We start from the raw sequence: 14,094 nt of genomic DNA, 5'->3' as shown, positions 1-14,094 counted from the left end.
CAAATCTAAAATACAGTGAAGATTATTTGAAGTTTGGATTTCATTTCCTGGGAGAGAACGATCAGCAGCTTCCTGTTTGTGTTATTTGCAATGAAGTATTATCCAAGCATTCCATGAAGCCTTCTTTGCTCCAGAGACATTTTACAACAAAACACAAAGAGCATACTGAAAAGCCAGTAGCATTTTTTGTGAAGAAGAGAGATGAATTTATAAAACAGCATGCTTCTTTTGTGAAGTATACAACCATCTCGAAAAAATGTCTGGAAGCATCATGAATTGTCCTTGATAGCAGCTAAAAAAAAAATAAGCCTCACATAATCTGTGAGTTAAGGAGAAGTGGGTGGAGGAGCACAATAGCTAAGTCCTTGCTGATTGGACCCTCTTTGCTTTTAATCGTTGAAGAAGTTGTGGTTCCCTCTGCCATTGCAATTGCTTCAATTCTCTTTGATGGAAAAAAAATGGCTGATGCTATTCATAATATTCCATGTTCTGATAATACCGTACAAAGACAAATATAAGATATGGCCACAGATGTTATTCAACAAGTGGTGGAAAAGATCACAGCAGCAGAAAAATTTGCATTTCAATTGGATGAAAGCACTGACATCACTGGTGAAGCACAATTAATTGTCTTTGTGCGTGTTCCTGATTCAGACGATATCCTGGAATACGTATTATTTTGTCAGCAACTACCTGGCAGAATGACTGGGGAAGAAATATTCACAATAATCAACAGTTTTTTCAGTGAATATGGAATATTATGGACTTGGTGTGTAGGAATTTGTTCTGATGGTGCAGCAGCTATTACAGGAAGAGCTTCAGGGGTGACAGCACAAGCTAAGGCAAGAAAGAGTTCCATTGTTTGAAATCAATGCATCTTGCATAGAAATGCACTTGTTTGATTGGATTAATTTAACACAAGGAAGATTATTAAATCTTGAAGGTCATGATTTGTTATTCGGTTGGCATGCATATTTATTGTATGATAAGAAGGTAGATAATGTGTTTAAGGTGCATATTTTAAGACATGCTTTGTTGCGAGTTTGGAAAAAGTATAGATATAAGTTAAATTATAAGATACCTTTATGGGCAATACCGAAACACGCAATAGAAAACATAAATGTTGGGTTTAAACATGATGTGACTACATATAAGGAAATTTTAAGTTTGGAGAGGAATGTATGGCGTTTGAAGCCGTATAACTTGTTACGAGGAGAAAAGATTGTTCAAACCTGGTTTCAGTATGGACAACTACAGGCCAGGTGGAAAGAAGACCAGAAAATTGGTTTTTCAATGAAAATTTGGTAAAGCAAATTAGAAATCAGGGTCAAGCACATATCAAACGGATATATCTTGCATTGATAGAAATTGATTCAGAAACAGAACTTGTTAAAGACTGCATGATAAAGTGGGCTCAGAATATTCAAGAAGTTATTACAATGGATACTTGGGAAAAGATCTGGGTGAGAAATGTAAAATTTACGCAAGCCCAAAATCTAAGAGAGAATTTTTATAAAATGTTTTATAGGTGGCATTTAGATCCCAAAAAGTTAGCAAGTATGTATCCGAACTACCAGCCTAAATGTTGGAGGTGTGGTGGCAAAGACGCAACGTATTTTCACATATGGTGGACCTGCAAAAAGGTTAAAGCATTTTGGATTAAAATCTGGTGGAATATGCAGAAGATATTTAAGAAAAGGATAAAGTTTTGTCCGCAATTGTTTTTACTGGGCATTATTACTGATACTACTGTTGTGGACACTAAGTTGATGTTGAACTTAATTACGGCAGCAAGACTTTTAGTAGGGCAATACTGGAAGAAGGAAGATCTGCCGACTATAGAGGAATGGACTTTAAAAGTTTCTAACCTGGCAGAAATGGCAAAGATCTCGGCGTATTTGAAAGACCATTCGCAACAACGATATATCGTGGAGTGGAAAAAATGGATTGATTACATCCAGAATAAATATGGGACTAAAAAGTTTCATTTAGCATTTGAATAAGTATTGATGTGACATTTATATTGCTTGAAGTCATTTTATAAGAGCTAAAGTGCGATAGACCTAATAGTTTATTGTTGTTAGCATATGGTAGTTTATGATTGTTTTTTACTTTTATACCTTGTATTTAGCTCTGGGAAGTCAGGGAGGGGGGAAGGGGAGGGGGGAGGGCTGGGTTGGGTTGGGAAGGGGGGTGGGGGTGGGGAGGGGTTGTTTTGTTAAAGATAAAATGTATTGAAAAACTTTTCAATAAAAAAAAAGAAATGCACTTGTTTGATTTTTAATTCCCTGTAAACCGCCCTGAGTCCTCAGGGAAAGGGCGGTATACAAATGCAAATATTAAATTAAATTAAATTAAATTAAATTAAATCAGGAGTTCCCAACCGGGGGTGCTCGCAGCCCCTGGGGGTGTGAGACAATATTCCACAGGGTGTGAAAACTTGGGTTTTCAAAATTATAGCGTATATGCATAATTTGTTGCTGTTATTTTGAACTTTTCTAAGGGGTGCAAGAATATATCAGAAGCATTCTAGGGGTATAGGGTATAGAAAAGCTTGGGAACCGCTGTTCTAAACAGATGAGCCCAGTGTCACATGAAACTTTGGAGGATGCTGCAAAAATAATAAATTTCATCAAAAGCCAGTCATTGAATGGACGCTTATTCCAGCAATTATGCAAGGATTTGGATTCTGAGCACAGCACTCTTCTCTTTCATACAGAAGTACATTTGTTGTCAAGAGGTGAAATATTATCGAGATTATTCGAGCTACAAGATGAAGCGCACCTTTTCCTGACAAATGTTTCATCACCCCTAGCAGAAAAGTTTGAAAATGTCTTCTCGGTATCCTGCCTTGCCTATTTGGCTGACATATTTAAAAACCTATATGAACTTAATCGGTCACTACAGGGCATAATGTGTTGGTAATGGAAGATAAAGTTTGTGCCTTCCACAAAAAAATCTCCCTGTGGATAGGACAAGTAAAAAAAAAAAAGGAAATATTGCATCATTTCCCAATGTGTCAGATTTTATTGAACTAAATTCTATTGTTGACACTGAAGGCATTGAAACTGCCATCAAAAATCATTTGGAAAAATTGCACACAGAGTTTGCGTTGTATTTTCCATTTGTGTCAAGTGGATGTGATACTAGAATTTGCTGGGTTGCATCACCCTTCATCATGGACAATGTTGTGAACTCTGACCTTTCCTCTCCAGAGCAAGAGGCACTTCTGGAATTAACATCAAACCACAATTTGAAGGGACTTTTTAATGAAAAAACACGAGCCCTGGAGCCAAGTTGCAAAATTGTACCCAAAAGGTAGGGGGGAAAGCTATTGCGGCCTTACTGCCATTTGGTTCCACATATTTGTGCAAAAAGGCATTTTCCTCATCAGCAAGCATAAAAACTAAGGAAAGGAATTGTCTTCAGATGGAATCTGACTTAATTCTGTCAGTAAACACTCTACAGCCACGAATGCAAAGATTAATGGCAGAGAAGCAGGCACATGTTTCCCATTAAAAGTATGGTAAGTGGGTGTACTTTATCATTTTTTTCCTTTTTTTTTGTCATTAAGTTTTTGAGACCTTGCTAAGCCACTCGAATATTGTCATGTCCTAAAAGTGGTACAGTCTGTGAAAAGGTTGAAAAGTCCTGCTTAGAGGTATAGCTATAACATACATGGCGGAAAAAACCAAAGAAAAAAGACAACAATATATACTGTTAAGGGAAGAATTTAAAAAACTAGAACTACAAATAAATCCACAAAAGAAAATACTGAAAAGACAAATGGAAATAATAAAACATAATTAAATTTAATAGAAACAGAAAAATTGGCACAGCAAATTAAAAGAGCAAAACAAAATTTTTTTGAAAATGCAAATAAACCAGGAAGATGGCTAGCTTACAAACTCAAAAAAACAGAAGAAAAAATTGATAAATAATTTAGAAGATGAAAAAAGGCTGTTTATAATTTAAAAATGAAGCAATAAAAAAGATAAAGGATATTGTGAGAAACTGTATGATATAAAAGAAATTTCATGGGAGAAAACAATTCAATATATGGAAAAAAAATAATTTACCAAAAATTCTAGAAAACTTTAAAACTATGTTAAATGAGAAAATAACAATGATGGAACTGACAGAAGTTAAGATGACAAAAAACCGAAAAAACACCGGGACCAGATGGGCTCCCAACAAAATCGTACGTCTACAAGATACATTAAGTGTACCGCTGAAATATGTGTGTAATAAACTTCTATTGGAGGCTAAACTCCCTATTTTGGTGTTGGGGGTTTCCCGATACTCCCATGTAACACCTCTACTCCACAAGCTGCATTGGCGTCCGGTTGTCCTCCGGGTGAGATTCAAGGTGCTGGTGATGACCTATAAAGCCATAAATGGCATGGGTCCAGATTACTTACAGGAGCACCTGCTGCCGGCATCAACTTCCCTTTGTCCAGTGCGCTCCCACAGTGAGGGCCTCCTCAGGGTGCCGTCGGTCAGAGAGTGTTGACTGGCAACCCCCAGGGGGAGGGCATTCTCTGTGGGCGTGCCAGACCTTTGGAACCGTTTACCGGTTGAGCTCTGGATGGCTCCTGACCTTCGCTCCTTCCGCCGTGACCTAAAAACTTATTTATTTGAACAAGCCGGCCTAGTCTGATGGGTTTGGGGAATTTTAATATTAATTTTAATTAATTTTACTATAATTGGGCTTTAATATTTAATTCTATCTTAACTTTTGTACACTGTATTTTTATTGTATTTATTGCCCTGCACACCGCCCTGAGTCCTTCGGGAGAAGGGCGGTATAGAAATTAAATTATTATTATTATTATTATTATTATTATTATTATTATTATTATTATTATTATTATTATTATTATTATTATTATTATTATTATTATTATTATTTAGTGGGCTTCAATAGGCAAGGAGTAGACCAGCATAGTTATAACATTATTTATTGACTCAAACTAGAACTAGAACTGGAGAACTGCAGGCAATTGCCTGTAATTTATACTCTAAGCCCACAGGGACTTAACCAACCACAATACTTGAAAAACCCACCCAAATATGAATGTTCAAAGTTTCCCTCCAAAACAGTTGGAGTTAACAGTCAGAGTCATCTAAAGGTTAGTTTCATTTTAGCTTCACAAGCAGTTGGAGTTAAGTTAGTTTCACTTTAGCAGGGATTAACACAACTTTATATATATTCAATACATAACACCCCTTTCCCCTAGGATAGTTATCATCCTCAGTCTGTTCAATATTCATAGTCTTTGAGATAGGCCGGGGGCCCACGGATCCTGGTGGACTGCTGCAATGTTATTGGAGAGTCCTGTTCAAGTGGAGTATTATCCATCTCTAGTTGAACAGAGTCGTGATGGCCGTTTAGGTCACCCGTGAGTGACAGCGGCTCTATGGCCCTTCATACCTCCGTGTCCCCGGAGGCAGCCATGGGTGATGTAGGCAAACTTGGAGGAAAACAGTTCTCTTGTGTGTCTGATAAAACCTTGGGATCCTCACCCAGGGCTGGCCTGGCCTGCCGATGCCGTAACTGATCAATGTGGCATCTGAACATACGATCATTTTCCAGAATAACCTCGTATGACAAGGGCCCCATTATCTTAGTTACCCTAGCTGCCACCCAAGGTGCCCCACTACCATAGTTCCTGGCCCAGACCAATTCACCCAGCTGTAAGTTCCTGGGGGGCTTTGGTTGAGCCGTCTCTGCTGCTACTGTGTCTGGTGAAGTCAGTCAAGCTTCGTGGTGAGCCAGCAGCCCCATCTCAGCTCCACTGGGCTGCTACCTGTTGCTGCACTGGGAGTTGTGTGTTGACATAGGAGGAAGTTCGCCAGGTGGTGATTCCAGTCCCCAGTCGTCGTCCGCTTGAGCACCTCCTTTGTGGTCCTGACCATTCGTTCGGCCTGTCCATTGGTTACGGGGTCGAATGGAGCGGATGTTACATGCCAAATCATGTTGGCGTTGAGGAAAGATTGAAACTCTCCTGCTGTGAATTGTGCCCCATTGTCAAACACAATTACATCTGGCAGACTATGTGTGGTGAACACCTGGTGCAACTCTTACATGACCCTGGTTGTTGTCATCGATGAGACTGGTGCCACTTCCAACCACTTGGAATAACTGTCTACTACAATTAGGAACACCTGCCCTTAGAAGGGGCCCGCAAAGTCAATGTGCACGCAAGACCATGGGGGGTGCGTGGTCTCCCAGTGGTGCACTGGTGCTTGTGGCATCTCCAGTTGGGTTTCTTGGCAGGCCTGGCAACTCTTTACTTGATTCTCAATGTCCTTGTCCAAGCCTGGCCACCACAAGTAGCTCCCACCTAGAGCCTTCATTTGAACAATTCCTGGGAGCCCCTTGTGTAAGGAATCCAGCACCCTGGAGTAAAGACTGGGTAGAATGATAACCCTGCTGCCCCACAGCACACATCCCTTGTGGGCCAACAGTTCATTTTTCCAAGAAGTATAGTGATGAAACTCAGGGCTTGGCCAGGACTCTGGCCATCCCCTTAAAACCCAGTTGAGAATATGGCTAAGTGTTCATGGTGGTTTCAGCTGCAATGTCCCCTGCATGTAGGGGTGCTTCAGTCAGGTCCTGAATCACCAGGATACGAGAAGCTGGGGCTGGGTCCAGATCAGTCTGCAGTAGAGGCAGTCGACTGAGAGCATCAGCGTGGCCATTTCCTTACCCGGATTGTGGACTAGCCAGTATGAGTATGCAGCCATGAAAATGGACCATCGTAGCATTTGCGGCGACAGGATCTGCAGTGTCTGTTTGTTTGCTGTGAAGAGACCAAACAGAGGTTTGTGGTCTGTAAAGATGGTGAAGGTTCATCCATATAAGAAGTCGCAGAACTTCTTAATGCCAGCCACTATAGCGAGGGCTTCCTTGTCTATCTGGGCATAGTTTCTTTCAGCTGATGACAACATTCTAGAATAGTATGTGATGGGGCTTCTCTACCATCAGGCATCCTGTGGCTTAGTATTGCCCCAATGCCATGTGGTGAAGCATCACAGGCTAGTGTTACTGGTGGATTTTCATTGAAATGAGCTAGGATGGAGTCCAAGAATAACAATGATTTTACCACCTTGAACGCTTTGTATTGGGTGTGTGACCAAACCCAGGGCATTTTTTTTCAGTAGGCAGTGTAGTAGTTCTGCCAGGGCAGCCTTATGTGGTAAGAAGGAGTGGTAAAAATTGAGCAAGCCCAGGAATGCTTGTAGCTCCCCCTTAGATTTTGGTGTGGGGCTTGCTGAATTGCCTTTAACTTTGCATGAGACAGGTGGATTCCAGCACCATCGATGCGGAAACCCAGGAATTCTGTGGATTCCAGGCCGATCTGGCACTTTTCCTTCTTGAGTTTTAGGCCTGCCTCGCAGAAACATTGGAGTACTGCATGGAGATGTTCCACCAGGACTACTGCTGATTCCCTCATGATCAGGATGTCATCAAAATACGGGCAGAGGCCGGGAATGTTCTTCAGTGTTCGTTTCATAATACTTTGGAACAACCCTGGTGCTATGCTTACCCCAAACTGCAAGCAGCACACTCGGAATGCACCTCTGTGTGTGATGATTGTTTGTGCTTCTGCGGTAGCGTCATCTACCGGTAGCTGCTGGTAAGCCTGGGCAAGGTCTAACTTAGCGAAGTTTCGGCCTTCCTGGAGCGAAGTGAGGATGTGGCTAACTACTGGTACAGGGTAAGCATGCTGCTGTAGTGCCTTGTTTATGGTGCACTTGTGGTCTGCACAGATGTGTACGTCCCCGTTAGGCTTAACTGGGGTCACTATTGGAGTCTCCCACTGGCTACAGTCCACTGGTTGGAGCATTCCCTGCTGTACCAGCTTGTCTAGTTCCGCATCAATTTTAGGCTTCAAAGCAAAGGGAACCCTGCATGGTTTTAATCAGATTGGAGTTACTGCTGTATTGAGGTTGAGTGAAATGGGTGCCCCTTTGTATTGTCCCAACTCTGTGCTGAATATGCCAGCTTATTGTTGGCATACTGCTGCTAGATCAGCTATTTGTGTTCAACGGATGCCCATCACCCTGATGCCCAGGGCCTCAAACCAGTCCAGTCCTATGAAGCCGGTGCACAGTCCCTCTATGACCAATATGCTGAGGGCCCCCTCAAACTATCTGAATTGTACTCTAATGGTAGCTTCCCCCCTTACGGGAACACAGCAATTCTGGAAGTCCATTAACACTAAGCTCGATGATTTGAGTGGAACCCATCAGCTAAATTTGCAAATGTGGATGAAAGTCCTACAGGAAATAATGGACAGGGCCAATCCAGTATCTAGCTCCATGAAGCATGGGACCCCTTGCAGTCTTAGTTGGAGTCTTATCTTTTCTTTGATGGAATGTTGGGCCCCTGTGCGTTGGATGCTATGCCTTCCTGAGTAGTATTTAATTCTGTTCTGTCCTGGGGGCCATTTCCCCTTGTGCTGCTGTGTCACAGGTTTCGTTTCCCGCTGACAACCTCTGCAAACTTTGGCAAGGTGCCCTTGCTTTCCACAGGCACGGCATACTGCTGTGCAGAATCTGCACTGTTCTTTCATGCTGTCCCCTGCAGTTTGCGCAGCTCTGTCGGGAAGTTGCTTGTTCTGTGGAGTGTGGCTGTCTGGGTGGCTCTCTCCACAAATGATCGATTTCTTCACTCTCACCGGCCTCCCCTGAGCCTTCTGCGGTCTCTTGATGGATCACTGTGGGGCTGGTATGTGTTTTAGGTGGCCGGAGAGTGTGTTTTAAGTGCCCTTCTGGAAGCCTCTTTCGCCATGACTTCCTTCAATGCATCTTGGAAAGTCAGTTTCTCCATGGCGAATAGGCACTGCTGTAATTCTCTATTATGCAGGCTGCAAAACAGCCTGTCTCTGAGACGGTCTTCCTGGTCAGGGAACTCGCATTGACGCGAAGCTTGGTGAAGGGATGCCACAAACTCTGCTGCAGATTCCCCGGATCTCTGCTCACGTTGCTCGAATGCATGGCAACAGCTGAGAGTTTCAGCTCAAAATGTTCCCTTAATTTTTTCTTGAGGTCCGTGTAGGCCACAGTCTCTATACTTGCCAGTGCTATCAGGTTTTCAGTGATATCAAATGTGGCTTGTCCACAGACACATAGTAAGGTTGCTGCCTTCAGGCCATTGTCTGTAATCTGGTTAACCCGGAGATAGTTGTCTACTTGGGAGATGTATGAGCTCCACTGTTCCGCATGAGTAATATCGAATTCATTGAGCCTTCCCAATTTAGTCATTTTGGGGAGGCCCCTGTGGTGCTGGTTAATGCCTGTACTGCTGTGGTTGGAGTTGTGCTGCACTTTGGGATCCTGGGGACAGATCCCTCAGGTATATCTGTGCCTCCAGTGTGTCTTACTGGCAGGCAGGACAGGGAGCATGATCCCACCAGGGCTCTTTACCTGGTCTGACACCTAGTGATTTCAGCATGCCTCCAGTGTGGCTTACTGGTAGGCAAGGGGGGTGAGAACTAAGCCTGCCGGGGCTCTTTACCCAGCCTATCACCCAGTGATTTCAGTCTCTTGGTTAGCAGCAGCTCTCTCCTCTGCAGTATTCCACCTTCATTGCCACTAGTGAGTAGTGGGCTTCAGTAGGCAAGGAGCAGACCAGCGTAGTTACAACATTATTTATTGACTCAAACTAGAACTAGAACTGGAGAACTGCAGGCAATTACCTGTAATTTATACTCTGAGCCCACAGGGCCTTAACCAATCACAATACTTGAAAAATCCTCCCAAATATGAATGTTCAAAGTTTCCCTCCAAAACAGTTGGAGTTAACAGTCAGAGTCATCTAAAGGTTAGTTTCATTTTAGCTTCACAAGCAGTTGGAGTTAAGTTAGTTTCACTTTAGCAGGGATTAACACAACTTTATATATATTCAATACATAACACTCCCAAACACATTGACAGAAGCAAATATTACTTTGATACCAAAAGAGGACTCAGACCTGACACAGATAAAAAAAATTACAGACTGATATCATTACTAAAGGTGGAGTATAAAATCTTTACTTCAATAATGGTGGAGAGACTGAAAAGATTTCTAACTGAATTTATACATCCAGATCAAAATGGATTTCTACCAAAGAGACAAATAAAAATAATTTAAGAGTTACAATGGACATATTGGAATATTATGAAATGCATCCAGGGAAACAATTGGCATTAGTATTAGATGCTCAAAAGGCATATGATAATGTTTCCTGGCAATTTATGACTCAACAACTAAAAACAATGGACTTTGGACAAAATTGTATACATATGATTACAACAATATATCACAAACAAACAGCAAAAGTGATTGTAAATGGAGATTATACAGTGAATTTCAACATAGGAAAAGGCACAAGACATTATCTCCATTGTTATTTATTTTAAGTTTGGAAGTTTTAAATAGAAATATTAGACAAGACCCAGAAATTAAAGGACTAGAAATAAAAGGTGAAACTTATAAATTGCAAGCATTTGCAGATAACCTAGTATTTATCCTAGAGGAACCTTTAGAGATGATTCCTAAATTATTAGAAAAGATAGAACAGTTTGGAGAGATAACAGGACTGAAGATAAACAAAAAAGTCAGAAAAAATAGAATTACAAATAGTCAAAAAGGTTAAATACTTGGGAATATACCTGACAGCAAGATGTTCAATGATAAAGGAAAATAACTATACAAAATTATTGAATCAAATAACACTTGACTTGGAAAAATGGAAAAACTTGCAAATGTCAATGTTGGGAAGAATTGCTAACGATACCTATAAAACTGGGGGGGGGAATCTTTGAAGACTTAAAATTCTTTAATTTTAAATTTTAGTTGGCAAGGAAAGAAAGCTAGAATTAAATTGAAAATGTTACAAGAAGCTAAGGAAAATGGAGGTTTTGGCTTGCCAGAGTGGGTTTTATATTATCAAGCATCAGTACTAACATGGGTAAAAGAAAGGATAAATCTTAGAAATAAAAGGTTGTTGTATTTGGAGGGACATGACTTACAACTCAGTTAGCATATTTTCTTACGGTATGGGAAAGCCAAAATTCATAAATATTTTCAAAACTACTATATTGGAAATGCATTATTACTAACATGGGAAAAAATAAAATGTAAAATATACTTGAAAATTCCAGGATGACTTTCAACAATGGAAGCATTTGTACATCCAAATTTAGTCAGTTTTGAGAAAATATGGACATATAAAGATATTCTAAACTCTGAACGGAATTTAAAATCTAAACAAGAGATGGAAAATCAAGGTATTGACCTATCATGGTGGGCATATTTATAAATGCAGGTGAGATATGACAAATATGTTAAACTGTATGGATTTTATAAAGATCAGACCTTGTTTGATCAGATATTATTATCCTCTGATGAGAAACTAATTAAGAAAATGTATAACTTTTTATTGAATTTTAAAATGGAAAATGAACAAGTAAAAGAAACAATGATAACATGGGCAAAGAATTTGTTTAAAAATGTTTAAAAATATGTCAGATAGATGTTGGAAATGTAATCATAAATCAGGTACTTATTATCGTGTATGGTGGACATGTGTTAAAGCAAAGAGATATTGGACAAAAATACATATTTGGCTCGAAAAGATGTTGGAAAAACATGTAGATTTTTAAACCTGAACTTTTTTTTATTAGGTATAATGACAGAAAAGATTGACAAACAGAGTATATACTTGATTTTACAAGTGATAACAGCGGCAAGAATCACATTCGCACAATATTGGAAAAATGAAGAAATACCACCAGAGGAAGAAATAATTAAAAAAATACTAGATTGTGCAGAAATGGACAGACTTACTCTGAGGTTGAAAGAAAAAGAAAAAACAGAATATTTTCAAACTTGGGACTTATTTTATCAATGGCTGGAGAAAAGAATAAAGGGTTAGGAATTCAATGTGTATTCGTGAATGATAAACTCACTAAAATTGATAAAGTTGAATAAATACTTTTGAATTGTATTAAAAATCAATAAAAACTTTAAAAAACAGTAAGAGAAAAGAGATAGCATTTTTCCTTTATCCAGCTACTTTTTTTATTTGGGCATTCATAGAATTAAATTTTTGTTACTTTGGAAACTCTCTTAATACATTTCATAAGAATTGAATCTACTCTGGAAGTGATAATCTATTATTGTTCTGTTTACTGTTTTATTTGTTTTGCAATTTTGAAGACAAATCTGATAATTATTTGTTTGATATGGACATTATTCTACAAAACCAGTATAAAATGAAAAAATAAATGTACCATTAGTAGTTCAAAAATAAAGAAAGCAGGGAAATTGTTCACAGTAGTGTGAAATTATAATTTCTTTATTACTATAATCAATATAAGAACACTCAGCACATAAGCAGATAGTCTTCTTTTATTATGCTATGAAAGTAAAGAATTTAATAAGCAAATTAATAAGCTTTTAAATACCTTCACAATCTGTATTCCCATGGAATCATCATCAGGATTACTTTGGTCATTGAAAGTGAAACGCATAGTTTTATCCCAGTCAATCGCTATACTCTTTAAATAGTGATCTGCCAAGGTGAGCCAAACCTTAAAAGATATACCACAAACAATCTTAGCTTTGCTTGAAATGAGTTGCATTTTCCAACTATTCAAAAATATTCTGCGTATTTAATATGTTTCCATCAATTGTATATAGCACAGAAGCATAAATGTGTTCACTTATCCTAAAATTAAGGAAGAGGCAGAATGTACCATGCCCCATCAGAATGTGACCAGGAATTCTGAAAATATACAGCATGGAGGCTTAGCATCTTCCTCTCTTTAGATTTTGTGTTTTCTGTGGAGGGGCAGGAAGCTAAATTAGATGGTTACATTATAGATGCACCACGTCTCTGTGCTGCACCTATCCAGCTTTAGCCTTTTTATGTTCAGACAATAAGCTAAACTGAGCTGGGATTTTTAAACAATGATTAGAGCAAGTAGGCATGGCTTTTAGTTAACTACCGTTGGCATATATTTATGTACTTTTACTATTGAAAAAAGTAGAAGCAGGTGTACATATGAATACACACTTACACACTCCTGTGCAAGCAGAGTGAATACAAATGTGTGAATTGCACTCAGTCACACTTATACAGTATAGTGAACTGATTTCATTGAATCATTTTGATATGAAGTGCAAAATTTGTCCAAACTGAATCAATGCATATGATGTCAGACTAACAACTGAAACTGGCAACTGATTTAGGAAAACAGTTTGATCATGCAAAAAAACTGATTTTCTGTTAAATCTCTTAGCCAAACAATCACATAGCCCTAACAATTATAGCTCACCTACATGTAATATATGATAGCAGGCTCATTCCAAAAATTCAAAATATAGAAGTCTTTTTCCAAAATAGAGTTCTGTATAGCTTATTCAGTAACATTAAATATAGTATAATTTGAAAGTTTGAAATTCACCTGTTAGTTTATACCATTCAAGCCTTCATCTTTTCTTAACTGCAAATTATTAATAACTACTGTAATCTAAATCCATTTTTCATAGGTAGACTAAATTCAGGGGGAAATAGAACTGTAACATGGAATATAGAAAAAGAAAATCTATCATCTATATAGAAAAAAGATATTTAGCAGTCCTACTATTTTAGGCAGGCATTCAGAATTCCACACATCATTATGAGAAACCTATACAGTATTGTGAAGCAATATTTATGCATTTCAGGGATTCTTTTGGAAGCTAGATAATCTAACTAACCACCTGACTATGATCTGTGACTTCCCTCATAGGAATAACATTTCTACCAGCAAGACATAGGTATATGGGTGGAAATTATTTGTTTAAATAATTCCAAGCATATAACTAGGAAACTTTAATATATGTCCTACACAGAAATATACTTAAAATAACTTTTTAAGTAATATTATTTTCTAAATCTACTTCTTTGTTCAGCTTATTTTACACAATAAAGTTTACAATGATATCAAGTATTCATAATTAAAAACCATATGCTAAATTAAAATAAGTTACCTAGTTCATAGCTAGGAAATATTTGTATATAGGGAAATGTATAAGTTTATGGAGAGATATAT

At 38.7% G+C, this 14,094-nt stretch overlaps 1 protein-coding gene across 1 annotated transcript in view; it reads right to left on the bottom strand.

Annotated features, from left to right (window-relative positions):
• Positions 1 to 14,094, bottom strand: part of TBC1D30 (TBC1 domain family member 30) — a 68,653-nt gene that overhangs the window by 32,158 nt on the left and 22,401 nt on the right. The window contains exon 5 of the mRNA XM_081331188.1: positions 12,463 to 12,588. Coding sequence (XP_081187314.1) covers positions 12,463 to 12,588 — 126 coding nt within the window. The remainder of the gene's footprint in view (positions 1 to 12,462; positions 12,589 to 14,094) is intronic.

This window comes from Vipera berus, assembly GCF_964194415.1.
Source record: "Vipera berus genome assembly, chromosome: 6".
Classification (NCBI taxonomy): Eukaryota; Metazoa; Chordata; class Lepidosauria; order Squamata; family Viperidae; genus Vipera; species Vipera berus.
This window is presented reverse-complemented; position numbering and strand designations above follow the sequence as displayed.